We start from the raw sequence: 26854 nt of genomic DNA on the forward strand, positions 1-26854 counted from the left end.
GCTGATGCACACCTTGGGAGGCAGCAGACGACGGCCCAAGTGTTGGGCCCTGCAACCCACATGGGATATCTAGATTGGGTTCTGGCTCTTGGCTTTGGCCTAGTCCAACCCTGGCTGTTGCAGGCATTTGGGGAATGAAACAAAAGATGGTCTCTCTCAATCTCTTGATCTTTCAAATTGAATTTAAGTAAATAAATAAATGAAAAATTTTAAAAGGGGTGTGGCCTAAGGTCAGGTGTTTGGTGCAGTTTAGATACTGCTTAGGATGCCTTATGGCATAGTAGGTTAAGCCACTGCCTGAGGCACCGGCATCCCATATGGGTCCGGTTCAAGTCCTGGCTGCTCCACTTCCTATATAGCTTCCTGCTAAGGGCCTGGGAGAGCAGTGGATGATAGCCCAAGTGCTTGGGTCCCTGGAGGAAGCTCCGGGCTCCTGGCTTCTGTCTGGCCCAGCTCTGGCCATTGCAACCATTTGAGGAGTGAACCAGTGGAAGCAAGATCTCTCTCTCTCTCTCTCCTTCTCTCCCTCTCTCCCTCTCTCGCTCTCTCCCCTCTCCCTCTCTGTAACTCTGCCTTTCAAATAAAATAAATAAATCTTTACAAAGAAGTTTATAGGTTTGAGTTCGTAGAAAATCAGTCCACATGCTTTAGCCTGGAGAAGTGTGACCATAGGACAGTGGGTTCCAGAATGTCCATTACAAATCCGGAAAGTCATGTAAGGGTTCTTTTTTAAGGGGCCAGCATTGTGACACAGGGAGTTGAGCTGCTACCTGAGACACTGGCATCCTGTATGAGAACCAGTTCGAGTCCCAGCTGCTCCACTTTCGATCCAGCTCCCTGATAATGCTCCTGGGAAAGTAGTGAAGGCTGACCCAAGTGTTTGGGCCCCTGAAACTCACATGAGAGATCTGGATGAAGCTCCTGGCTCCTGGCTTTGGCCTGGCTCAGCCCTTGCCATTGTGGTCATTTGGGGATGGAAATCTCTCTTTCTGTGTCTCCCTGCCTCTCTGTAACTCTGCCTTTCAAATAAATAAATAAATATTAAAAAAGATTTTTTTAAAAAAGATTGATTTATTCATTTAGTTATTTACTTACTTAAAGGGCAAAGTGATGAGGGAAAGACAGAGAGAGATAAAGAAAGAGAGGGAGAGAAATCCACCTTGGGTCCATTGGTCCACTCCTCCGAGGAGGCGGCATCCTGGGCTGAGCCAGGCTAACACCAGGAGCCAGAACTGTCTCCTGGTCTCTCCATGTACTTCCACTTCCCTCACAGGTGCATTAGCAGGAAGTTGGATAGGAAGTGGAGCAGCCAAGACTAGAACCAAGGCTTCGATATGGGATTCCAGTGCTGAAAGCAGCAGTTTAGCCCACTGCGCACATGGCTAGCCTGCATGTAAGAATTCTGAATAGAGCCTGCACCTGCCCAGTCTCCGAGCAGGTGCCACAATTCACCTGAAGTCCTCCACTCCTGCCTTACACCCACCTCCACGGGGTTCCGACTCTGTGCATTCCTCCTCTTAAATAGCCTTTGACACAGCCAACGCCTCTTCCCCATGTCCTTGGCTTCCACCTTAGCACAGCTTGGGTCTCAGCCAGGGGAGACAAGTTCTCACAGCGTTCACAGCACTCTCTCTGCCTACTTCTGCTTCTTCACCCTTAGCCTGAATACCTTATCACCAGTTACTTTGTTTTACAACATAAATTTCCTAGACTTCTTAATTAGAGAAAAGAACTGCATTGCTTAGAGAGTGAAGTCAGCCCCTTAGCCGAGCACATTGAGAATCTCATGCTTGGGCTGCAGCCCTGTCCTCAGCCTAACGTCAGTGACTCTGAGCCATTGTCTTGCCCAGGATTTTTTGTTTCATTTTTGGTTAACACTGAATTTTGCACATTTGTAGGGGTACAATATGAGACTTCAACACACATACACAGCGTAAACTGATCAAATCAGGTCATCTGTGGTTGCTGTCGCTCCCCCTCTTCGTGGAGGAACGACACAGGACCCTGCGCTGTTCTTTTGTCTGCTCGGCCCTTCCCGGGTTTGCTGCTGGTTCTTCCCGGGTTGGCTACCGACCCTTCCACCTCCGTGGTAGGGCGGTTCCCCCTGCCACTTTCCCCACTTCCGCGGGGGAGCAGCACACCGCCGGCCGGCTCTCTCGGGGTCTGCACAGGTGTTCCTTCAGATAGATGTTCCTGGTGCATGTTGTCTCTCTCCTCCTTTATAGTCCTCTTCCACCAATCCCAACTCTGCTACCCACACGCCGAGTACGCTGCTCTCCTCCAATCAGGAGCAGGTCCTGCTGTTTATTGGTTGAACTGGAGGCAGCTGTGTAGAAGCTGTTTCCTCCTCTCCCAGCGCCATATTGTGGGAGAGCAGATGCATAGAATAAGTCTTAATTCCATTAACAGTCTAGTCCGAGTTGCTCCCCACAGTTGCAGTTTTCTTTATTCTGTCTTTACATTTGGAGCCTTTGTGTGGCTCTCTTCTAGTAAGTAATGAATTACTATGAACTATGACCTCCCACTGTGCCATGGGACACCAGCTCTTACCCTAGCTGTATTTGGTGCCAGTCATGCAACCTCGCTCTACCTCTTCCCCTCAAAATCTCTTTGGTTCTTGCAAATGGTGCTGAGTCCTCTCAGCACTGTAAGATACTCATAATTTTTTTTGAAGATTTATTTATTTGAAAGGCAGAGTTGCAGAGAAAGGGGAGAGAGAGAGAGAGAGAGAGAGGTCTTCTATCCACTGATTCACTCCCCAGATGGCCAGAACAGCTGGTGATGGCCAGGCTGAAGCCAGGAGCTTAGAACTCCATCCAGGCTCCCACGTGGGGAGCAGGGGCCCAAGTACTCATTTTAAAATCTATATTATTTATTTGAAATGCAGAATGACAAAGGGAGAGGGAGAGAGAGAGAGGAAAGAGAGAGAGGAGAGAGAGAGAGATCTTCCATCTACTGGTTTGCTCTGCAAATGACCACAAAGGCTGGGGCTGGGTCAGACTGAAATCAGGAACTCCATCTGGGTCTCCTCTATGGGTAGCAGCGGTCCAAATACTTGAGCCATATTCTACTGCTTTCCCAGGTATATTGTCAGGAGGCTGGGTCAAAAGCAAAGCAGCAGGAACTCAAATAAATACTCTGATAGGGGATGTCAGTGCTCCCTGTTGCACCACAACGCTGCCTCAGTACTCATAAATTTAAAAGCCACACCTATGCAATTCTATGAGGGTACTTCAAAAAGTTTGTGGAGGGGGAGGCATTTGGCCTAGCCGTCAAGATCCTGGTTAGGGTGGCCAAGTCCCACTTGTGAGTGCCTGGGTTCAAGACCTGGCTCTGGCAGTGTGGACCCAGGGAGGCAGCGTGATGGCTCCAGGTCTCTGCCACCCATGTGGGACACCTGGATTGAGTTCCTGGCTGCCAGTTTCCCAGCCCCCACCTTCCTCTGTGTACTGCTGTGGACACTTGCAGAGAGAACCAAGGACTGAGATCTCTCTGTGTCTGCCTCTCAAAGAAATGAATCAAAGTTGGAGGGAAAAAAAAAGTTTGTGGAACATGAAATTAAAAGGTAAGTGCATTTAGATACAAACATTTTGAAATCTGAGAAATTTTTTCCCCTAATACATAGTTTCCATGAACTTTGACAACCCGTGGTATTTCCTTGAGCTTAGCATGCAGCGAGCGCTATGTAAACCTGTATTGAGTCTCCTTCGTCCCCGCCAACCCCCTTCCCACTCCCTTTCTCATACTCCTCACTTCAGTGTGCGGTCACTACTGTGCTAACTACTGTCCATTTAAAGGCGAATTTGACACAATCACAGTTTTCGTTCTTTCGGAAAATTCCCATAAAAATAGAGGTTTATTACTGATTGCTGCTTTCCCTGCGCGTTTTTCTTTTCCGAGGCAGAACAAATGCAAGGCTCTGAGGCCTGGAGGAGTTTGAAGGTCCAGGGTTGAAAGGAGGTGGGAAGGCAGGTGGGGCGGGAGCAAAGAGAAGCAGGAAACAGTACTTCCAGGGATTGATTTTTACGCTCCCCCCAGCCCCTATCAATGTTCCCTTCTCAGATCTGGTTAATTATCAATTTTTGTGAGAAAGCAAAGCTGCCTTGCTCTTTCGAAAGGGCCAGGCATGCTGTGCACGATGCACCTTCGCTTTGGGGAAGGAAACGTTTGCATCTTGCTGAATCAGAGGATGCGCTCCTGCCTCTGCATGTTCTGTGTGCCTTACACGGTGCAGGCAACTTCTTTTATGTTTCTTTTTTTTTTTTTAAGATTTATTTATTTATTTGAGAGGCTGAGTTACAGACAGAGAGAAAGACCTTCCATCTACTGATTCACTCCCCAAATGGATGCAATGGCTAGAGCTGCGCCAGACAGAAGCCAGGAGCCTCCTCTGGGTGTCCCACATGGGTGCAGGGGCCAAAGCACTTGGGCCATCTTCCACTGCCTTCCCAAGCCATAACAGAGAGCTGGATCAGAAGAGGAGCAGCCGGGACACGAACTGGCACCCATATGGAGTCCTGGTGTGGCAGGCAGAGGATTAAGCTACTGCACCACAGCACCAGTCCTATTGTGTTCCATATTTATCACCTCTTAAAATGTGTGTTTATGTATTTTCATCTACTTGAAAGACATAAAGAGAGATAAGGAAGGAGATGGAGAGAAGGAGGAATGAAAGGAGGGAGGGAGAGAGAGAGAGAGAGTGAGAGAGCGAGAGAGAGAGAGATTCTATCTACTGGTTCCCTCTCCAATAGCCCACATTGACTGGGACTATACTGGCATCTGGAGCCAGGAACTCAATACAGGTTTCCCATGTGGGGCTGCAGGGACTCAGCTACTTGAGTTATCATGTGCTGCCTCCCAGATGCACTTTGGCAGGGAGTTAGAACCAGGAGTGAACCTGGAACTTGAACCCAGCCGCTCCGAAAAGGGATGCAGGTGTCTTAACTGCAATGCCAAACACTCAGCCCGCCAGCCTCACTTTCTCGCTTTCCTATTCTTTCCTCTGAGATTACTGTTCTTTTAGCGATGGTACATGGGTATGGAAATGCTCTTAGTTTTTCTATGCATTAACTGTTTTGAGTTTTTCTTCACAAAAACATTGCCAAGGTTCTGGGTGTTCTCTGTTTCTCCCTCCAAGGCCACTTTTCAGCTTTCTCCATACTGCTCTGTGCTCTGGGCATCTGCCTTTCTGTGCTGCACTAGTGTGCTCTTTCCCTCTCTCGTGTACACCAGGGCCCAGCTAATATGAGGCACTTGGAGGAGATCAGAGCCGCAGTCCAGACGGGATGGTGTGGAGTCGTTTCTCCCTGCTTCTCCTGCTGCGTGCAACTCACAGGCTCTAGAAATATCAGAGCTCCCCAAGGATGACCCCGAAAGCTGGGAAGAAGGTGGCTTGGTTGGGGATCTCAGGAAAGGGAGAACAACACGGTGGCAGGGAATGCATTTTGAGGCCATCCAACCAGCAGAAGAAGACGAGCCAGGTCCGGGGTTCCCTGGCCACCATCTCTCAGCAGAAGGCAGCTCAGGCAGTCTGGTTCCCCTCCTGCATCAAATGGGGGACCCGCCATCAACCCAGGGGGAGCTCAGCAGCAGCAGCAAGCGAGATAAATCAGGAACTCTGTCAGAGGCCAGGCTCTCTTTGCCTACCAGGCCAGAGGCACCCCCCACCCCGTCCCACCCTCCCAAAGACACCAGGGGGAAAGGCAGCTCTGGACAGGGGACCCTGCCCTGGACCTGAGCCTTTCAGTCCCAACCTGGGGGGCAATGCCAGGTGACCTGACCTAGGAAAGCTCATAAGGCAGCACCTGCAGGGACAAATAGAAGCTCCGGTTGCACCGAAGAACCCAAAAGACCAAAACAGTTCAGAAGGGCTCTTCTACATGAAGGACCTTGGTGGGTGAGACCCCAGTGGAAAGAAGTGGTCATCAAAGAAGGAGATACATTTCTCTGAAGGGAGGAGAGAAATTCTACTTTGCTGATGGCCTTGTCTAAATATAGTCGGAGTTTGTGGATTCAAAAGGCTTCCATAGCCTAGGCAGCTCATCTCAAGATGCCTTGGGTGGTCAATGATGTCATATATAAGAGTGTTAATTGTTAAATTAACAACAGAAGTCACTGTGCACTAACTCCCCATGTGTAACCTCTGTCCTCAAGGAATTGTATTATGAGAGTAAACAGTAAAACTTGAAAAAAAAAAGAAAAAAGAAAAAAAATTTTGTCATTAGGACTGGAACCCACCAGAGCAGTGCAGACTCTATGTGTCAAATCTAAACAGGATGACTGTTCTGCTGAAATAGGAGCCTTAACTAGAGATTTCTAGCATAATAACCAAATGGCAAGGATATGTATTTAAAAAATTAATTATTTGAGAGAGGGAGATTGAAGTCCCATCTACTGGTTCAGTCCTTGTGACCACAATGGCCCAGGTCTCCCCGGTGGTGGCTGGAGCCCAGTTATTTGAGCCATCATCACTGCCTCCCTGGGAAGAAACTTGAAAAGCTTAAATCAGGAGCCAGGAATTGAACCCAGGCATTTTGATGTGAGATTGCAGGTGTCCTAACTGGTGTCTTAACTGATAGGCCAAATGGCTTTCCCTCAAGGATATATTTTCATCACTTGTTATACCAAGAACCAGCAAAATCACAACTTTAATGAGAAAACACAATCAAATGGCACCAACACCAAGATGAATTATCTGGTTGGAATTATTCAATAAGGATTTTAAAGTAGTTGTAAAAATATTCAACAAGGAATTATAGATTATTTTGAAACAAAGGAAAAATGCAAAAATCTCAGCAAAGAATTGCTAAAAGAAGGAGCCAAGTGGATATTATAAAACTGGAAAAAAATGATTGAGCTAAAAATCTTACTGAGTTAGTTCCATAGTAGAGTAGAAATGGCAGTGAATATAAACAGTAAACTTGACAGATCAATAGGATCTACACCATCTGAACAGCAGAGAGATTTGACTGAAAAAAATGGACAGAATTTCAAGACATTAATAAAAGAGCCAACATTGGTATTATCAGAACCCAAAGAAGAAAAGAGAAAGAGAGTGAGGTTGAAAGAGTGTTTGAGGGACCAGTGCTGTGCCTTAGAGGGTTAAAGCAGTGGCCTGCAATGCCGGCATCCCATATAGGCATCAGTTTGAGTCCTGGCTACTCCACTTCCCATCCAGCTCCCTGCTAATATGCTTAGGAAAGCAGTGGAAGATGGCCCAAGTGCTTGAATCCTTGTACCCATGTGGGAGATCCGGAAGAAGCTCCTGGCTCCTGGCTTCAGCCTGGCTCAATCTGAGCTGTTGTGGTCATTTGGGGAGGGAACCATCAGATGGACGATCTCTCTCTGTTTCTCCTTCTCTCGCTCTGCAATTCTACCTCTCAAATAAATAATAAATCTTTAAAAAAAAAGCATTGGAAGAAATAATGGCTGAAAACTTCACAAATTTGGTGAAAGTCATAAACCTAGAGATACAAGAGACTGTTGGAACCCTTAATAGGATAAATCTAAATGAGTCTATGCCAGGGCACATCATAATCAAACTTCTGAAAACTAAAGGCAAAGAAATATCATATTTCTTTAAAAAAAAGATTTATTTATTTGAAAGGCAGAGTTGCAGAGAGAAGACAGACATAGAGAGAATGAGATCTTCCATTTCCTGGTTCATTCCCCAAATGGCCACAACAGCTAGGCTTAGGCCAGGCTAAAGCAAGGATCCTGGAACTCTATCCAGGTCTCCAATGTGAGTACAAGGGCCAAAAGACTTGGACCACCTTCTGCTGCTTTTCCCAGGTGCATCAGCTGGAAGCTGGATCAGAAGTTGAGCAGCAAGAACTTGAACTGGTACACCTATGGGATGCTAGTGTCACAGACGGTGGCTTAATATGCTGTGTCACAAAGAAATATCTTGACACCATGCATATAGAAAAGAACGACTTCAATGGCAATATATATTTCATTGCAAACAATGGTGGCCAGAAGGAAGTAACACAATATTTTTCAAGAGTTGAAAGCAAGAATCCTTAACTATGAATTCCATATCTGATGGGACTATTTTTAAAGAATTTAAAGGAAATAAATGCATTCTCAGATGAAGGAAACCTTAAGAAAGCAGACCTACTCTAAAAAGATGACTAAAACACACACACACACACACACACACACACACAGAGAGGGAGAGGGAGAGGGAGAGAGAGAGAGAGAGAGAGAGAGAGAGAAAACGATAAAATTAGGATTATTGGAGTGTCAGGAAGGCAGGATACTGGAGGAACAGAATTATTATTATTTTTAAATATTTTATTTTATTTATTTTAAAGACAGAGTTACAGAGAGATGTAGAAATAGAGAAAGAGGTCTTCCATCCGCTGGTTCACTCCCCAAATGGCCACAACAGCCAGAGCTGCGCTGATCCGGAGCCAGGAGCCAGGAGGTTCTTCCAGGTTTCCCATGTGAGTGCAGGGCCCAAGGACTTGGGCCATCTTCTACTGCTTTCTCAGGCCAAAGGAAAGAGCTGGATTAGAAGAGGAGCAGCCGGGACTAGAACCAGTGCCCATATGGGATGCTGGCATGTCAGGCCAGGGCTTTAACCCTCTGTGCCACAGTGCTGGCCCTGGAATTATGGGTACTATTCTGGTGAATTTTGTAAGTCGCATTTGGTGATTGAAACAAAAATATAACACCATGTAGTACTCAAGGCAATAATAATTAAAAGTGAGGAAGGGGGGCCGGTGCTGTGGCATAACAGGTTAATGCCTGGCCTGAAGCGCTGGCATCCCATATGGGTGCCAGTTCGAGACCCAGCTGCTCCACTTCCCATCCAGTTCTCTGCTATGGCCTGGGAAAGCAGTAGAAGATAGCACAAGTCCTTGGGCCCCTGCACCCATGTAGGAGACCCTGAAGAAGCTCTTGGCTCCTGGCTTCGGATTGGCACAGTTCTGGCCGTTGCGGCCATCTGGGGATTGAACCAGCAGATGGAGGACCTCTCTCTCTGTCTCTACCTCTCTCTGTAACTCTGTCTTTCAAATAAATAAAGTAAATCTTTTAAAAAAATATATAAATCTTTAAAATACATCAATTAAAAGGGACAGGTCAGCCGAGTGGGTTTTTTAAAAGCTTATAAGAGAAATAGCCGCAGCAGAGGGCGACGAGCAGCAGTGTCAGAGCCTGGAGGTGGGCCGGTGGGCTCCAGTGGTGGCATGGGAAACTGGGGCTGTGGCAGACACCCAGTGCAGCCCCGGGCCCCAAGAGCAAAGAGGAGAGGGGGTTAGAGAAAGGAGGTATTGTGTCCCTGTGCCTGAGGGGAGGGGCACGGTTGCAGAAATAAAATAAACACAATTGAGCTGCCCCTGGCGCCAAGCTCCCTGGAGTCTCACCCAGATGCCTTTGAGGTTCCCAGTAAACCCTCCCACACCCACCCGGGGCCCCATTGCTCCCTGCTCCACACCTGTTGCCCTCCAATGTTTGGAGCCCCAACCCCCCACCCCATAATCCTGCCTGGGATTAAGAATGGTTTTTTTTTTTTTTTTAAGGTTTATTAATTTACTTGAAAGTCAGAGTTACACAGAGAGAGGAGAGGCAGAGAGAGAGAGAGGTCTTCCATCCGCTGGTTCACTCCCCAGATGGCTGCAGTGGCAAGAGCTGTGCTGATCCAAAGCCAGGAGTCAGGAGCTTCTTCCAGGTCTTCTATACAGGTGCAGTGGCCCAAGGATTTGGGCCATCTTCCACTGCTTTCCCAGGCAATAGCAGAGAGCCGAATCAGAAGTGGAGCAGCTGGGACTTGAACTGGCACCCATATGGGATATCAGCACTACAGGTGGTGGCTTTACCTGCTACGCCACTGTGCTGGCCCCAAGAATGGTGTTTTGAATCTTTTTAAAGATTTTATATATTCATTTGAGAGGCAGAGTTACAGACTGAGAAAGAGAGAGAGAGAGAGAGAGAGAGAGAGAGAGAGAGAGAGGTCTTCCTTCCACTGGCTCATTCCCCAAATAGCCACAATGGCTAGAGATCTTGGCTGATCTGAAGTCAGGTGCTATGAACTTCTTCCGGGTCTCCCACATGGGTGCAGGGGCCCAAGCACTTGGACCATCTTCCACTGCTTTCCCAGGCTATCAGCAGAGAGCTGGATTGGAAGAGGAGCAGCCAGGACTCAAACAGGCACCCAGGAGGAGGCTTAGCTTACTATGCCACAGCACTGGCCCTTTGTTTGTAATTTTAATACAGTTCAAGGGATGAAAAATGTATCTTGAGGGGCCCTCGTGATATAGTGAGTGCAACCACCACACACGAGGCAGACATCCCACATGGGCATTGGTTTGAGTCTTGGCTGTTCCATTTCTGATCCAGCTTCCCACAAATGTGCCTGGGAACGCAGTGGAAGATGGCCCAAGTGCTTGGGGCCCTGCACCCACATGGGAGACTCAAATGAGACTCCTCCTGGCTGCTGGCTTCAGCCTGGCCCAGCATTGGCCATTGCAGCCATTTGGGCAGTGGACCAGAGGATGGAAGAGTTCTCTTTCTCTCTCTGTCTCTCTCTCTATAACTCTGATTTTTAAATAAATAAATAAATAAATAAACAAACAAGTCTTTAAAAAATGTATCTTGAGAGAGTGGGGGTAGAGACTACAAAAGTCTTGCAGGGTGGGAAAAAACCAAAGGCCTATTTTTTATAAATGTGTAATGTTTTCACCCCTGGATGTGCCAAATTATAATTGTGATTGCAGGTGATGTGTGCCATAAATCATTTCGTTGCTAATAAAAAGTTTGCCTGTTTGCCCTGAAGGAGGGAGGGGGGGAAGCTTGAAAGAAATACAGTTCAGGAGCCGGTGCTGTGACACAGCGGGTTAACACCCTGGTCTGCAGTGCCAGCATCCCATACAGGTGCTGGTTTGAGACCCGGCTGCTCCACTTCCTATCCAGCTCTCTGCTATGGCCTGGGATAGCAGTAAAAGATGGCCCAAGTCCTTGGGCCCCTGCACCCATGTGGGAGACCTGGAAGAAACCCCTGGCTCCTGGTTTCGAATCGGCACAGCTTCAGCCGTTGCAGCCATTTGGAGAGTGAACCATTGGATGGAAAACAACTCTCTCTCTCTCTCTCTCTCTCTGTGCCTCTCCTCTGTGTAACTCTGACTTTCAAATAAATAAATGCATCTTAAAAAAAAAAAAAGAAATACAGTTCGAATTCAGCAATGTAATTAGGTCAAAAGTAAAGGTTGGAAAAATACATACCCTGTGCACATTGATTTAAAAGAAAAAGGAATAATAAAGAAGGTATTATACTGTCAACATCAGGTCAGGGAGATTTTATAGCAGAAAAAATAACTAGAGATGAATAAGGATATGGCACAAAGGTAAAAGGACCCATCCACCAGGAAGACACAACAATCCTGAATGTCTATGCAGCGAACAACAGAGCCTTAACCTACTCGAAGCATCACTGACAGAGCTGAAGGAGCAGCTTCCCAAGTGCACAGCTGTGGCTTCAGCCACTGTTGGAACTACTGGATGGAAAATCAGCAAGGTGTGCAAGATGAGACAAACAGCACAACCCGCAGCTCACCCACGTGACTCCATTTCTAGGACGTCTCTGAAATAAAATCGTAGAAATAGGAACAGATTTGTGGTGGGCAGTTAGGGATGGGAAGGAGGTCAGTGGGTTATACAAAGGCAGCAGGAGGAATCCTTGTGGGCTGGGAACTGCTCTGTGCCTTGACTGTGTTGTCAGAGACACAAATGCACATGATACAATTACATAGAACATTTACACACCTAGAAGATGAGTATAGACAAAGCTGGGGGAACCTGAGCAAGTTCAATGCACCTTATCAAGGTGTGTGTCCTAGTGGAGGTGTTGTGTGATGAACTTGAAAGATGCTACATTGGGGAAGTTGGTGAAAGCACAGGCAAGACCTCTCTGTAGGATTTCTTAGAATGACAGTGACCTTAAATGGGTGGGACTGAAGCCCTGCCATGCCCCACCCCACCCTGTCCTCCGCTTTTGAGTTTGTAATCAGGCCCCACCCAGGCCCCACCCCCTGTGCCTTTGGAAGGTATAAAGGGATGGCTTAACTTTGTTGTTGGGTTTCTTTCCTCTGTGGGGGGTGTTTTCTTTGTGAAGAATTTTTTTTCCCTCGTTTGGTTCCTTTTTGTGTTTTGGCTCTTTGCTCCTCCTCTCTATCTCTTGAGCTTGCCTATAATTTTCTTGTGCTTTAAATAAACCCTATATCCTTGCATATTTTTATGCTTCACTTTGAATTCTTTTTAAAAAAGATTTATTTATTTATTTAAAAGGTAGAGCGATAGGGAGAGACAGATCCATATGAGATGCTGGTGTCACAGACAGTGGCTTAATCAGCTTGGTCACAACGCAAGCTCCTGAATCATTATCTTTTAAAAATATATTTATTATGAATCTGAATGGCACAGTTAACAGAGACAGAGGGAGAGACAGCTTCTATCTGCTTGTTCATTCCCCAGATGGCTGCAATGGCTGGGGCTGAGCGAGGCTGAAGTCAGGAACCTGGAACTCCCTCTGGGTCTCTCTCATGTGCGTGGCAAACTTGGGCTATCCTCCACTGCCTTCTGAGGTGCATAGCTCTGGTATGGGATGCCAGAGGTCAGTCGCTCTGATTTGGGATGCCAGCATCATAAGTGGCAAATTAAACACTGCAGCACAATGCCGACCCCTCAATACAGATTTTTAAGTTTTATTTTATCTATTTGAAAGGCATAGTTTTACACACACACACACACACACACACACAGAGACAGAGAGAGAGAATCTTCCATCCTCTAGTTCATTCCCTAAATGGCCCCAAAGGCCAGGGCTGGGCCAAGCCAAAGCCAGGAGCCAGGAGCTTCTTCCAGGTCTCCCACATAGGCGCAGGGGCCCGAGCACTTGGTCCATCTTCTGCTGCTTTCCCAGGTGCATTACCAGAGAGCTGGATCAGAAGTGGAGCAGTGGGTACATGAACTGGCATCAGTATGGAATGCCGGCATTGCAGGCAGTGGCTTAACCTGCTATGCCACAGCTCTGGGCCCTTCCCTTAATAGATTTTAAAAGGTAGATATCACAGAAAGTATCTTCTAGGCTCACAAAGGGATGATGTTAGAAATTAATAACAGAAAGGAAATAGGAAAATTCATGAATTTGTGGAAATTAACACATTCTTAAACAACCAATAATGCAAAGAAGGCATTACCAGGGAAGTTAGAAAACATTTACAGAGGAATGAAAATGGAAACACAATATCCAAAAACTTAGGGGAAACAGAAAAAAGCAGTGCTAAGTGGGGAAATTCACAGCTGTATATATTTACATTAAAAAACAAAAAACGGGGCTGGCGCTGTGCCACACAAAGGTTAATGCCTTGGCCTGAAGCACAGGCATCCCATATGGGCGATAGTTTAAGACCCGGCTGCTCCACTTCCTATCCAGCTCTCTACTATGGCCTGGGATAGCAGTAGAAGATGGCCCAAGTCCTTGGGCCCCTGTACCTGCGTGGGAAACCTGGAGGATGCTCCTGGCTCCTGGCTTCGGATTGGCACATTGCAGGCATTTGGGGAGTGAACCAGTGGATGGAAGACCTCTGTCTCTCTCTCTCTCCTTCTCTCTCTCTCTGCCTCGCCTTTCTGTAATTCTGCCTTTCAAATAAATAAATGAATCTAAAAAAGAGTCAAAATTACTTGAATTGAAAACATATATAGTTCTACAAAAATAAGCATTATATAGTGTTTTGTTTTGTTTTTTTTTTTTTTTTTTGGACAGGCAGAGTGGATAGTGAGAGAGAGAGACAGTGAGAAAGGTCTTCCTTTTTCCGTTGGTTCACCCTCCAATGGCTGCTGCGGCCGGCGCACCGCGCTGATCCGAAGGCAGGAGCCAGGTGCTTCTCCTGGTCTCCCATGGGGTGCAGGGCCCAAGCACTTGGGCCATCCTCCACTGCACTCCCTGGCCACAGCAGAGAGCTGGCCTGGAAGAGGGGCAACCGGGACAGAATCCGGTGCCCCGACCGGGACTAGAACCCAGTGTGCCGGCACCGCTAGGTGGAGGATTAGCCTATTGAGCTGCGGCGCTGGCCAGCATATTTTTATTAATTATTTGACTTTATTAGCCTATTGAGCCACAGCGCGCCAGCCATGGCGGCCATTGGAGGGTGAACCAACAGCAAAAGGAAAACCTTTCTCTCTGTCTCTCTCTCTCTCACTATCCACTCTGCCTGTCAATAAATAAATAAATAAATAAATAAAATAAAATTATTATAGAAGGGGATTGTGAACAATTGCACAAAAAGAAAATTGGATAGGGGAGAAATCTCATGAACGTAATGACTGTGGAAAAGCTGTGTCTATAAGTCAAACCTTGTAATGCATCAGAGAATTCACACAGGAGAGAAACCTTATGAATGCAATGGCTTGGAAAAGCCTATCTGTGTAAGTCACACCTCATCAAACATTCACAGAATTCACACAGGTGAGAAACCTCATAAATGTAATGATAGTGGAAAAGCCTTTGGCAATAAATCACAACCCATAATGCATCAGAGAACTCACACAGGGGAGTACCTTATAAATGTAATGACTGGAAAAGCCCTTTGCTGTTAATCACAACTCATAACACATAAGAAAAAATGTTTTCTAACTTCCCTTGTGATGTCTTCTTTGTAGATTGGATGAGTGGTGACAAATTCTTTCAGTTTCTTTTTGTTATGGAAGGTCTTTATTTCATATGCATTCATAAGTGAGAACTTTTCAGGGGAAAAAAAAAAGAAATTGGATGAGCTAGCTGAAATGGCCAATTTCCTAGAAACACAGAGGCACTCCAGATTGAATCAGGAAGAAACATCAAACCTGGATAGACATCTAAGTAGTGAGAAGATTAAATCGGTTATCAAAATGCACCCAACAAAAGAAGGCTTAGACCAAATGGCTTTACTGATGAATTCTACCAGGCATTTGAAGAGGAGCTAACATCAGTCATCCTTCTCAAACTCTTCCAAATAATTGAAGAGAAGTGACTCTGATTCATTCTATGAGATCAGTGTTATCCTGATACCAAAAGCCAGGCACATTCACTACAAGACAAGAAATCTGCAGGCTGATGATTGCCTAATGAATATTGATGCAAAAGCCTCCAAAAATACCACCAAACCAAAGTCATAAACATAATCCAATTATACAACATTTGAGTTTTATTTTAGTAATGCGAGGATGGCTCAACTTGAAAATTGATCAATGTAAAATAGACTAATTTTAATTAATGAAGGATAAAGCCTTTATGATCATCTCAGTTGGTGAAGAACTGGTATTTGACAAACTATAACATTGCTTCATGGTAAAAACAATATGAAAACTAGGAATAGAAGGAAATTTCCTCAACATGATAAAGGTTATACACTTCCCCCCATAGCTAACATCACATTAATTGGTAAAAAGAGGGTGTATAAATTTTGTTTATTTTTTCAGAAAACTAGCTTTTCATTTCACTGATCTTTTGTATCATTTTTTTTGGTTTCAATTTTGTTTATCTCTTCTCTAATTTTAATTATTTCTTTCCTCCTACTAATTGTGGGTTTGGTTTGTTCTTGTTTTTCTAGGTTCTTGGGATGCACTGTTAGATCATTTGTTTGATGCCTTTCCAATTTCTTGATATAGGCACTAATTACCATACACTTTCCACTTAAGACTGCTTTTGATGTATGCCATACATTTTGATATGTTGTGTTGTCATTTTCATTCATTTCTAGAAATTTTCTGATTTCCCTTTTGATTTCCTGTATGACCTACTGTTCATTCAGGAGCATGTTGTTCAGACTCCATTGTGTTTGCATATTTTCTAAAGTTGTTAGTTTCTAGCTTTATTCTATTGTGGTCAGAAAAGATACATGGTATGATTTCAATATTTTTGAATTTGCTGAGACTTGCTTCATGGCCTAGCAAATGGTCTATCCTAGAGGAAGTTCCATGTATTGATGAAAATAATGTGTATTCTTCAACTGCAGGATGCAATGTTCTGTGGATATCAGTTAGGTCCATTTGGTCCATGGTGTAGATTAGCTCTGAGTTTGTTGATTTGTTGTTTAGTTCATCTGTCCATTGATGAAAGTGGGGTGTTGAAGCCCCCACTATTATTGTATTGGAGACTATGTCTCCCTTTAGATACATTAACACTTGTTTTAAATAGCCAGGTGCTCAGGCATTGGGTGCATATACATTTAGTATAATCACATCTTCCTGTTGAACTGATCCCCTTAGTCATTACATAATGCCCATCTTTGTCTCTTTTAACAGTTTTTGTGTTAAAGTCTATTTTGTCTGGTATTAGAATGATTACACTTGCTCCTTTTTGCTTCCTGTTAGCATGGGATATCTTTTCCCATTGTTTCACTTTCAGTTGTGTGTATCTTCATTGGTGAGATGTGTTTCTGGCAGGCAACATATAGGTAGGTCTTATTTTTGAATCCATTCTTCCAGTCTGTATCATTTAATTGGAGAATTAAGCCATTGACATTCAAGATTATCACTGATAAGTAATGACTTTATTCTTCTTTTTTTCCAAAAATATTCCTAGTGTTTGCTTTGGATTTCCTTTGTAATTTTACTAGGAGATTTTCTGCCTTCATATTCTTTCGCAATGATAACTATCTTTCTCTGTTCTGTATGTAGCACATCCTTAAATATCATTTGTAAGGCCGGATGAGGGGTGACAATTTCTTTCAATTTCCATTTGTTTTGAAAGGTCTTTATTTAATCTTCATTTAAAAATGAGAACATTGTTGGTTACAGTATTCTAGTTTGACAGTTCTTTTTTTTTTCTTTTAGGATTTGGACTATGTCTCTATTCTAGTCTATAGGATTTCTGATGCAAATTCAGCTGTCAGTATAATTGGAAATCCTCTTAAGGTAATCTGGCATTTCTCTTACGCACATTTTAGAATCTTTGTTTTACTTTTGAAAGTTTGACTATAACATATAGTATTGAAGATCTTTTCTGATCATATCTATTAGGAGTTTTATGTGTTTCCTGTCGCTCCTCCGCTCGCGGAGGAGCGGCACCAGACCGGACGCTGTTATTCCCTTTCAGTCGGTTTTTTCTACAGTAAAGCAAGAACAAGTAAAGAGAAGAAAGAAAGAATGAGATAACAAACTCCCCAGCGAGCTCTCCAACCAATTCTCCAACCAACCCCCCCCCCCCCACCGTGCCGTCTCTCTTCCCCTTTTATAGTCCTCTCCCACCAATCTGTGCTCTGCTGTCCATGTGCAGAGCACGCCGTTCTCTTCCAATCAGAGGTAGGATCAGCTCCTGCAGCTTCTTAGTCAAATTGATGAAGCAGCTGTGTACAATTTATTTACTCCCTCTCAGCGCCAGGCTGTGGGAGGCGGGCCCTGCCTCCCACATTTCCTATTCTTGGATGTCCCTATCTTTCTCCAAATAAATAAATTTTTCTGCTTTCATTTCACTGAGTCATTCTTTTAATCCATTCTCTTTTTCCACACCATCAGTAACTCCTAAGACACGTATGTTTGGTCATTTGATAGTATCCCATAAGTCTTAAACACCATTTTCAGTTTTTCTTTTTTCCATGTGATTGAGATATTTCCAAGGATCTGTTTTCTAGCTCAGATATTTTTTCTCTGCCTCATCAAGTCCATAGTTAAGGTATTTCCTATTTGACATATTGAATTCTTCATTTTCAATATTTCAGTTTGAGTTCTTTTCAATGTCTCTATCTCCTGGCAGAATGTCTCATACATGTCATGTATGGATTTTTTAAAACTCATGCATATGTTTCTCTGTGTTTTTGCGTAGTCTTATGATCGTTCTTCTGAATTCCTTTTCAGACATTTAATCAATCTCTTCATCTCCAAATTCTCATATTGAAGTGTTGTTGTGTTCCTTTTGGGGAGTCATATTGTCTTCCTTGTTTGTAGTTCCTGCATATCTACATTTATTTTTAGGCACTTTTTGGAAACACCTGTTGGTTTTCTCCTCTGAGGGCTTCTTCCTTTGAACTATACCTCTGTGGCTTAGTGGAGTGTTTGGTCCTTCAGTGGATATCCAGAAGCATGTGTTGAGGGTGGGCCAGGGTGCTCAGGCCAGTGCCTGAGGGTATGGCAAGAATCTAGAGTGACACCCAAATTAGGCACGAAAGATCTCTGTCGTCAGCAGGGGAGGATATGACTGGGTAGGCTGGCATGATCACAGCTTCACTGCCCCTCTGCCAAGGTGCACCACCTGCACAGGGCAAGCCTACAATGTTGCACACCCCACCCACGCAGGCACGTGAACTGTACAAAGTTATCTGTGTGTTCCTCAGTGTGAGCATGGAACCTTCTGTGATGACCCACTCCTGGCATTCAGAAAAATCTGGACCTCTGAAGCCAGAAGCAGTGATTCCCCAAAGACCCAGCCACACCACAAGCCCTATCAGACAGTCACTGAATTCCCATGGTCATAGTTCATGGGACTCCCACAGTCATAAGGAGCAGGGGATCCACTTGCAGTCCCAGGAGCCCACTCTATATTAGTTGGTTGGTGCTATGCCTTGGTAAGTCAAGTCTGGACACCTTGATAGAGTGAGGGGAGAGGAGTGCTTCACAGGGCTAAGCAGGCATCCTGTCCCCTGCCAACCCTCCAAGCCACAAAGTCAATGGGGACTGCAGATTTATCCCTCTGACAAAATCCCCTGTAGCATGGGCTGCAGCAGCTTCTACTTGCCTTTTTAAGATGGATTCCCTTCCTGCTAGTAACTGGGTGTCCTTGGGGGAGGATTTGAAGAAAGCAATGTGCTCTCCCTTCCCAGAGTTAGGCGGGCACCTTGCCTCACACTGGCATTCCAGGCTGGATTCAAAGTCAGTGGGGTCTGTGAGGTTCTCCCTTAAGCAATAACACCAGTGGTATAGGCTGCTGCAGGTTTCTCTCACCTTGCTCCAAGAAGATGGTGTCTCCTCCAGTCTCTGGCTGCAAAAGTCACCGGTACCATTCCATCTGCTGCTGCATGACTGTATCCCTACTGTTCTTTGGCATCTCTTTTCTCTGTAGAATTTCCACTGCAAACTACTCTCCAACTTTCCCCCAGGAATGCCATTCCTCTTCTTTTCTTCTGTTATTTTTTCATCATCAAAGTCAGTATATCTTTTCCCTATTCTGCCATCTTGGCTCCTTCCATCAGTGTTTTTTTTTTTTTTTTTCCTGTGATTATGCTTTTGATGTCAAGTCTAAGAGCACTCTGTGAAGCCCTTAGTCCCAAAGATTTTCTCCTGAAATTTTTTCTAAAATATTTTCGATTTTACACTTAGGTCTACAATTTATTTTGAGTTGATATTTTTGTGTAAGATGTGAAATTTTGGTCCTGTTTCATTTTGCTTATGAGTATCTAATTGTTTCAACACCATTAAAGACTAACTTTTTCTTGTTTAATTGCTTGTGCATCTTTGTGAAAAAGCCATGGTTGTCTCTGTGCCACTCTATTTCTAGTTCTCTACTCCATTCTGTTGGTCGCTGTCTCTCACTTCCACTGATGGCACTCTGTCTTGAGTGAGGCAGCTGTGGAGTCCATCTTGAAATCTAGGAGAGTTACTCCTCCCACTTAGTTATTCATTCTCAGAATTATTTTAGCTACTTTGATTCCTCATTCTCCATATAAATTTTAGAGTGAGCTTGTCCATTTCTCAAGAGAGCTTGATGGCATTTCAATAAGAACTGTGTTAAATAATTTGATATGAGATAATTAATATTTTTGTTGTGCTTGATCTTCTAATACATGAACACTGTTTGTCTCTATTTAGGATCTTTGATTTCTTCCATCAACATTTTGTATTCTCTTGCCTTATAAAAAGTTTACATTTATCTTTTTGGCCACCATTTGATTTTTGACCTTCACCCTTGCTTTGTGTGTTTCTTTTTTAAGAAGTCTTATTTATTTGAAATGAAGAGGGAGGGAGGGAGAGGAAGAGGGAGAGGGAGAGGGAGAGGGAGAGGGAGAGAGAGAGAGAGAGAGAGAGAGAGAGAGAGAAAGATTTTATCTCATTCTCTAGTTTACTTCCCAAATGTCCACAACAGTGGGGACTGGGCTGGTAGAAGGCTGGAACTCAATCTGGGACTCCCATCTGGGTGGCAGAAATTCAAGTACTTGAATCCTACCCTGCTGCCCCTCAGGGTATGTATGCATTAACAAGAAACTGGAATGGGAAACAGAGCCAGAACTCAAACCCAGGCACCCCAATATGGAGTGTTCCAAGTAGTGTCTTAATCACTGGGCCAAATGCTTACCCTGTACATTTCTTATAAACAACATATAACCGAGGTTTTATTTTTTTATTTTTGACAGGCAGAGTGGACAGTGAGAGAGAGACAGAGAGAAAGGTCTTCCTTTTGCTGTTGGTTCACCCTCCAATGGCTGCCGCGGCCAGGGCATCGCGCTGATCCGAAGCCAGGAGCCAGGTGCTTCTCCTGGTCTCCCATGCGGGTGCTGGGCCCAAGGACTTGGGCCATCCTCCACTGCACTCCCTGGCCACAGCAGAGAGCTGGACTGGAAGAGGGACAACCGGGACAGAATCCGGCGCCTGGACCCGAACTAGAACCCGGTGTGCCGGCGCCGCAAGGTGGAATAGATTAGCCTATTGAGCCAAGGCACTGGCCCGAGTTTCCTTTCTTCTTTTCCCAACTGATTGTCCTTGACCTTCACCTGCTACCTCTACTTTGTTTTTTAATTTCCTTCTTTTACTTTGTGATTTGCTTTATGATTTGGGGGCATTGATTCAGTTCCTTTCCCTTCTCTTCCCTCCCTCATGCTCTTTTGGATACTTTATCACACTTTTCCATCCCATTTGCCCATTCCTAATTATTGTCCTTGAATGCAAACTGCTATTCTCTTACTCAAGATGAAGTGCCTGACACCACTGCTCCGCTATGCTCTCCATCCCCAGTGTCCACATCTCCCACTAGAAGGACGCTTTGGATGCTATCAGCTCTTACAGTATGCTCAGCCCATTCCCAATTCCTAGATGTTGTTGACATAAAGAGTATTTTTAGTTGCAGCTGATTACTTGGCCCTATCACAGAAGTTCTCCTATTTCAAGGATCTCTAGTGTTTACAGTTCACATTCCCAGTCTGTTATTTGCTGTCTAGATTAACCACATATTGCAAAATTCTCTGCTTACCATAAACTCCTTTTCTGTTTGCTTCCTTTACATATTTCTTCTTCCTCTGCTCCTCAGTCCCACTCCTCTTCCTTGTTATTCCTGACAGGGCCTTTTCTGGAACCTTCTCCCTAGGTGGGCTATGTGAATGATGACCTCTGAATCCTTGCATCATAACAGGTGTTTTTCTTGCACTGTAACGCATGGAAAATATCTTACCAGGCTTTGTGTTCTTGGGTCCTAGCTCTTTTCTCAGTATTCTGTAAACATTATTCTATGACTACACTAGTTTCTCATGCTGCACTGGATATGCAAAGTCCAATGCCAGTTGATTTCATTTCCCCCATAAGTAACTTGCTCTTTTGGTTTAGAAACATGTGAAATTTATTTTTAAACTTGAAAGTGTCCAGTTTTACCAGGATACACCTTTTTATCATCTCTCCTAAACCTGCACAAAGAAGTTTACAAATGAACAATAATTTCCTTGATATTTTCTGTATTGCCTCTTCCTTTTTTTCCCCCCTTCTGGCCTTCATATTGCTTTCTTAGGTGAGTCTCCACGATTTTTCTTTCAAGTGTTTTTTATTTTCATTTATAAATGTCTTCTCTCTGTATTTATGGACGGGGGGGACTGCTGTGTAACATTTTTCCATGTCCAGTCCGACAGGACCACTTGGCTATCCTATAAGAATTCAAACTGCTCCTCTACCAGCCTGAACTCACCTGTTCAGTCTTGGCTCCCATGCTCTGCTGCTCTGAATACGCCCTTGTGAAGATGATCATCTTCCACTGCTTTCCTAGGCCATAGCAGAAAGCTGGATGGGAAGTGGAGCAGCTGGGACTTGAACCATAGGATGCTGGCACTGCAGGCTGAGGCTTTACCTACTACACCACAGCATCAGCCCCTGGGCTTACTTCAAAACAGTTCCTTTCTTCCTTCCCCTGAGAGCTTTGAGGGTAGAACTCAGATAAGTGTGGGCACACTGCAAGTGTGCTTTCCAGAGTTTTATCTCTCAAGCCAGTCCTCACTTAGTCTCCAGCAGTTTGTTACTTACCTAGTAAGTGTTCCTATGTGGCTTCAATTGTGGCTTCTGCTCCATTAGGCACTGGTGGTCTGTGTCTGTCTGTGTCTCTAATTTTCAGGGTGTCAGTTTGCCCCATGACCTCAATTATCTGATCGATTGAAGAATTGTTGGTTTTTAAATTGTTGAGTTTCTCTCCCTCCCTCCCTCCTTCCCTCCTTCCCTCCCTCCCTTCCTTCTTTTCTTCCTTCCTTCCTTTCTCTTTTGTTCATTTGTTCATTCTCTCTCTCTCTCTCTCTCTCTCCTCCCTCCCTCCCTCCTTTGCTTTCCTTGTTTTGAGATTGGAAATGATGTATTCTAACCTCTTTACATGTTAGGTGAGAAACTGAAAGTCAATGCTATTGATTTTTGTGAGTTAATTTTATATCCTGCTATCTTATGAAATTCTTTTATTGTTTGAATTATTTTATCTTTGATTTTTGTAGTAAGGCTTTTGCAGGTTTGCCATTATGTCATATGCAAATAGATTTGGTTCAATTTTCTTTTCCTTATGCCTTGTTTTGCTTGCTCCAATCATACTGTGTTGACTGGTACCTATGGAGGGAGTGGACACTCTGCCATGCTTCTGACTTAACATGGCTCTTGGGTTTCCCAAATTTTAAAAAAGATTTATTTATTTGAAGGGCAGAATTATAGGCAGGGAAAGATGGAGGGAGAGAGAGAGGGAGCGCTTCCATTCACTGGTTCACCACCCTCTCCCAAATGGCCCCAAAGTCCAGGGCTGATGCCAGCAGTCTGGAACTCCATATTGGTCTCCCAGGTGGATGGCAGGGGTCCAAGTACTTTCCTAGGCATGGTAGAATGGAGTTGGATCAGTAGTGGAGCAGCCAGGACTTGAACTGGAGCTCACATGGGGTACCACATGTACCACAGCACCGACCCCTAGGGCTCCCAATTAAATAAGATGCGGGCTTTAGGACTGCATTTTATATATTTTGGTGTATGTTTTGAAATGTAGCTTTGATTATTTTTAAGTATGGCAAGGTCAACAGTTTAGGAGAAGACTACCATAGTCAAGATAATTTGGAGGTGGTTAAGGCATCACCTGGAACAAGTGCATCCCAGATCAGAGTGCCTGGCTTTGCAAAATTTTTTTATCAAAATAAATTCATCTTTTAGTTCCATTTCTGTGAACTTTTGAAAGTCCTCTCATAGAATTTGAAATACACTGCCTTAACTTTAAGACATAAAAAGGTCAGAGAGAAAGAAACTTGTTGTAAACTGACAGGTACTCCCGTATGTAAGGGAGCATGTTACCCAATTATTTCGATTCCTGCACTTGTTCTTAGAATCATTGTGAATGATCAGCTACAAAATTAGATTGATAATGAATGATGTTGTACTGATTTTTAAAAAATATTATTTATTAATTATTTGAAAGGTAGAGTTACAGAGAGGCAAAGGCAGAAGCAGAGAGAGACACACGCACACACACACACACACAGAGAGAGAGAGAGAGAGAGAGAGGGATTTTTTTTCCATCTGTTGCTGAACTCCTCAAAAGTCTGCAACAACATGGGCTAGGCCAGGGTGAAGCCAGGAGCCCAGAACTCCATCTGGGTCTCCTATGAGGGTGGCAGGGGTCCAAGAACACAGACAATTTTCTGATGGCGTCCCAGGCATATTAGCAGGGAGCTGGATCAGAAATGGAACAGTTGGGACTTGAACCAGCACTCCATTATGGGATGCCAGCATTGCAGCTAGCAGCTTAACCTGCTGCACCACAACACCTGTCCCAATAATGCTATTGACATAAATCAGTCACCAACAGTGGCATAATTTTCTAAGCTGCTGAACAATTCTTGACTCATATCCAAACAAATCAAAGTATTAATTTTACCTTGATCTACATTATAGTTGCACACTAGACATTTCAGTGTATGTCAAAATGATGCAAAAATACATGCATGTATATAAAGGAGAATTGTCTTAAATATAGAACATTATGAATGAATTTTCCACATATATGAATGTTCAGTATGACATTTGTTGTTATCCAGGAATGTCCCATGAGTTGGAAGACATCTAACATCCCTGGCACCTACTCACTAACTGCCAGTACCCTTCCCCAAGTGGTTTCAGTAACCAAACATACTTCCACCTTGTGGGAAATCACTGGGCTAGATGAATTCAGTCTGGTTTAGCTGGTGGTAATTCAGTTCTGTGAATATTGTCCATCTCAAGGGGCATGTCCTTTATGCAGACAGTTGAGAAAAAGCCAAAATGAGTTGGAAAATGGTCACCTTCACAAGTAGTATAGCAATGTAGATAAGAGCAAGGAGATGGGTTGGGCGTTTGGTGCAGCAGTTAAGATACTGTTTGAGATGCCCACATCCCATAAAGGAGTGCCTAGGTTTGAGTTCTGGCTCTATTTCCAATTCCAGCTTCCTGCTAATGCACCCAAGGAGAATGCAGATGGTGGCTCTAGTAGTTGCATCCCTGCCTCCCACATGGGAGACCTGGAATGGTTTCTTGGCTCCTGGAATACACCTGTCTCAGCCCCGGCTATTGCAGGCATTTGTGTGTGAGTCAACAGATGGGAGAGCTTTCTGTCTCTCTGTCTCCTGCCTTGCTAATGAGTAAAATAAATAAATAAAAATTTAAAAAGCAAGCAGATCCCATTTCCCTCAAGTAATCATTACTTTGCAAAAATGACACTGATCAGTACAGTGGTATGAAATGGGCACTCCCATTTATTTCAATTGTGCTATAAAATTTTTAAAGCAATTCATTAAGAGTCCTTTAGTGCATATATAGCCTTATAACAAGTTATCCCATTTCTTGGGATGTCCAAACTGGTACATGTTACCCTGCTGGTTTTGTGGATGTCATGAGCTTTGACAAGATCAGAGAGAATTTCTGCCTGACCTGTGACACCAAGGGTCACTTTGCTGTTCATTGTATTATACCTGAGGAAGCCAAGTACAAGTTGTGCAAGGTGAGAAAGATCTTAGTGGGCACAAAAGGAATCCTTCATTGCGTGACCCATGATGCTCCTACCATTGGCTACCCTCATACCCTCATCAAGGTGAAGGGCACCATTCCCACTGACCTGGAGGCTGGCAAGGTGACTGACATCACCACATCTGACACTAATAGCCTGTGCATGGTGCCTGGAGATGCTACCCTGGGAAGAACTGGTGTGGTCACCAACAGAGAAAGACATCCTGGTTCTTTTGATGTGGTTGATATAAATGACGCCAATGGCAGCAGCTTTGCCACTCAGCTCGCCAACATTTTCACTGGCAAAGGCAACAAGCCTTGGACTTCTCTTCATCAAGGAAGGGGAATCTGCCTCACCTTTGCTGAAGAGAGAGATGGGAGACGGGCTGCCAGACAGAGCAGCGGGTGAAATGCTCTCTAGGTGACAGGCTATATAATAATAGATAGAATTAAAAAGGAGAGAATGTCCAACATGGGAAGCAGTCCATACAGCAGATTCAGAGAATGACAGTCACTTTAAGTAGCACTCTGACCTCAGAATCAGTCTTAAGGTATTCTGGTTTGGCTGAAAAGCCCACGAGAGCATTTCAGACATGGAAAGCCAAGATACTGGAAAAACATGTCCTATATGAAGGACCTTGGTAGGTGAGACCCCAGTGGAAAGAAGTGGTCATCAAAGAAGGAGGTACTTTTCTCTGAAGGGAGGAGAGAACTTCCAATTTGCTTATGGCCTTGTCTAAATACTGATGGAGTTTGTGGTTTCAAAAAGCTTCCATAGCCTAAGCAGCTCATGTCAAGAGCCTCAGGTGATCACTGACGTCATATGTTAGAGTGTTAATTGTTAAATTAACAATAGGAGTCACTGTGCACTAACTCCCTATGCAGGACCTCTGTTCTCAATGAGTTGTATTATGAGAGTTAATAGTAAAACTTGTTCTCAAAGATTTATTTTATTTTAGTGTATTAAGTGGAGGATATTCTTATGTCTTGTCTTAGTTATGCCTAAGTGTCCAAGTCCATTGCTTGTTTTCTTAGGTGCTTCCTTAATTAATAATAAAAACCATTCTCAAGGACTTCAAATTATTAAATAGAGGATATTCTTATGTCTCACAGTTATAGTTATGTCTAAGTGCTCACAGAAGATGTATCATTCTGGGTGCTTGTTTAAAATTAAGTTTCTAAAAAAAAAAAAAGAAAATGAAATTAACTTCAAGATGCAATGACTTTGAACAGCCCTTGTCTCCACTGTTGAGGAATAGGTTTGTGTGTGTGTGTAGGGGGGTGGGTGTGTTTGTGTACAAATTGTTGAACTCTTTACTTAGTACAGAGTTGGTCTTCTGTGTATAAAGGTAATTGAAAATGTATCTTAGTGGAGAATGGGACTGGGAATGGGAGAGGGAGGTGGAGGAGGGGTGGGAGGGTGGATATAGTGTGAAGAGTCACTACATTACTAAAACCGTACTTATGAAATGCATGAAGCTTGTATTCTTTAAATAAAAGGTTTCTTTGAGAAAAAAATTAAAATAAATAAATAAATATAAAAAATAACTGTTCAACTGAATTGTTCCCTAGCTACTCAGCTCATCTACAATTTTTTAATCATGTAGAATTTCTCTCTTTCCGGAAGGGATTTAAAGACTGGTTCATGTAACACTTAATCCCTGGGTACATACTAGTTGAGTAATTCATTAAT

General features: G+C 44.0%; 1 protein-coding gene and 1 long non-coding RNA gene across 2 annotated transcripts in view; both read left to right on the forward strand.

The window, feature by feature from the left end:
* The window catches only part of LOC149124653 (uncharacterized), a 65793-nt gene that overhangs the window by 17846 nt on the left and 21093 nt on the right, over nucleotides 1-26854 (forward strand). The window lies entirely within an intron of this gene.
* Nucleotides 11326-26445, forward strand: LOC100342337 (small ribosomal subunit protein eS4, X isoform-like). The gene is made up of 2 exons (XM_070048336.2): nucleotides 11326-11348; nucleotides 24976-26445. Exons 1-2 carry the CDS (start codon nucleotides 11326-11328, stop codon nucleotides 25568-25570), a joined length of 618 nt encoding a protein of 205 aa, XP_069904437.1. The 3' UTR covers nucleotides 25571-26445.

Source organism: Oryctolagus cuniculus, chromosome 9 (genome assembly GCF_051225735.1).
Source record: "Oryctolagus cuniculus isolate XC-2025 breed Fujian yellow rabbit chromosome 9, ASM5122573v1, whole genome shotgun sequence".
NCBI classification, from domain to species: Eukaryota; Metazoa; Chordata; class Mammalia; order Lagomorpha; family Leporidae; genus Oryctolagus; species Oryctolagus cuniculus.

Coding starts and splice junctions, on each gene's coding strand:
- LOC100342337 (XM_070048336.2), top strand. CDS start 11,326: ATGAATAAGGATATGGCACAAAG. Junction 11,349..24,975: donor AATAAGGATATGGCACAAAG/GTAAAAGGACCC, acceptor GTGCATATATAG/CCTTATAACAAGTTATCCCA.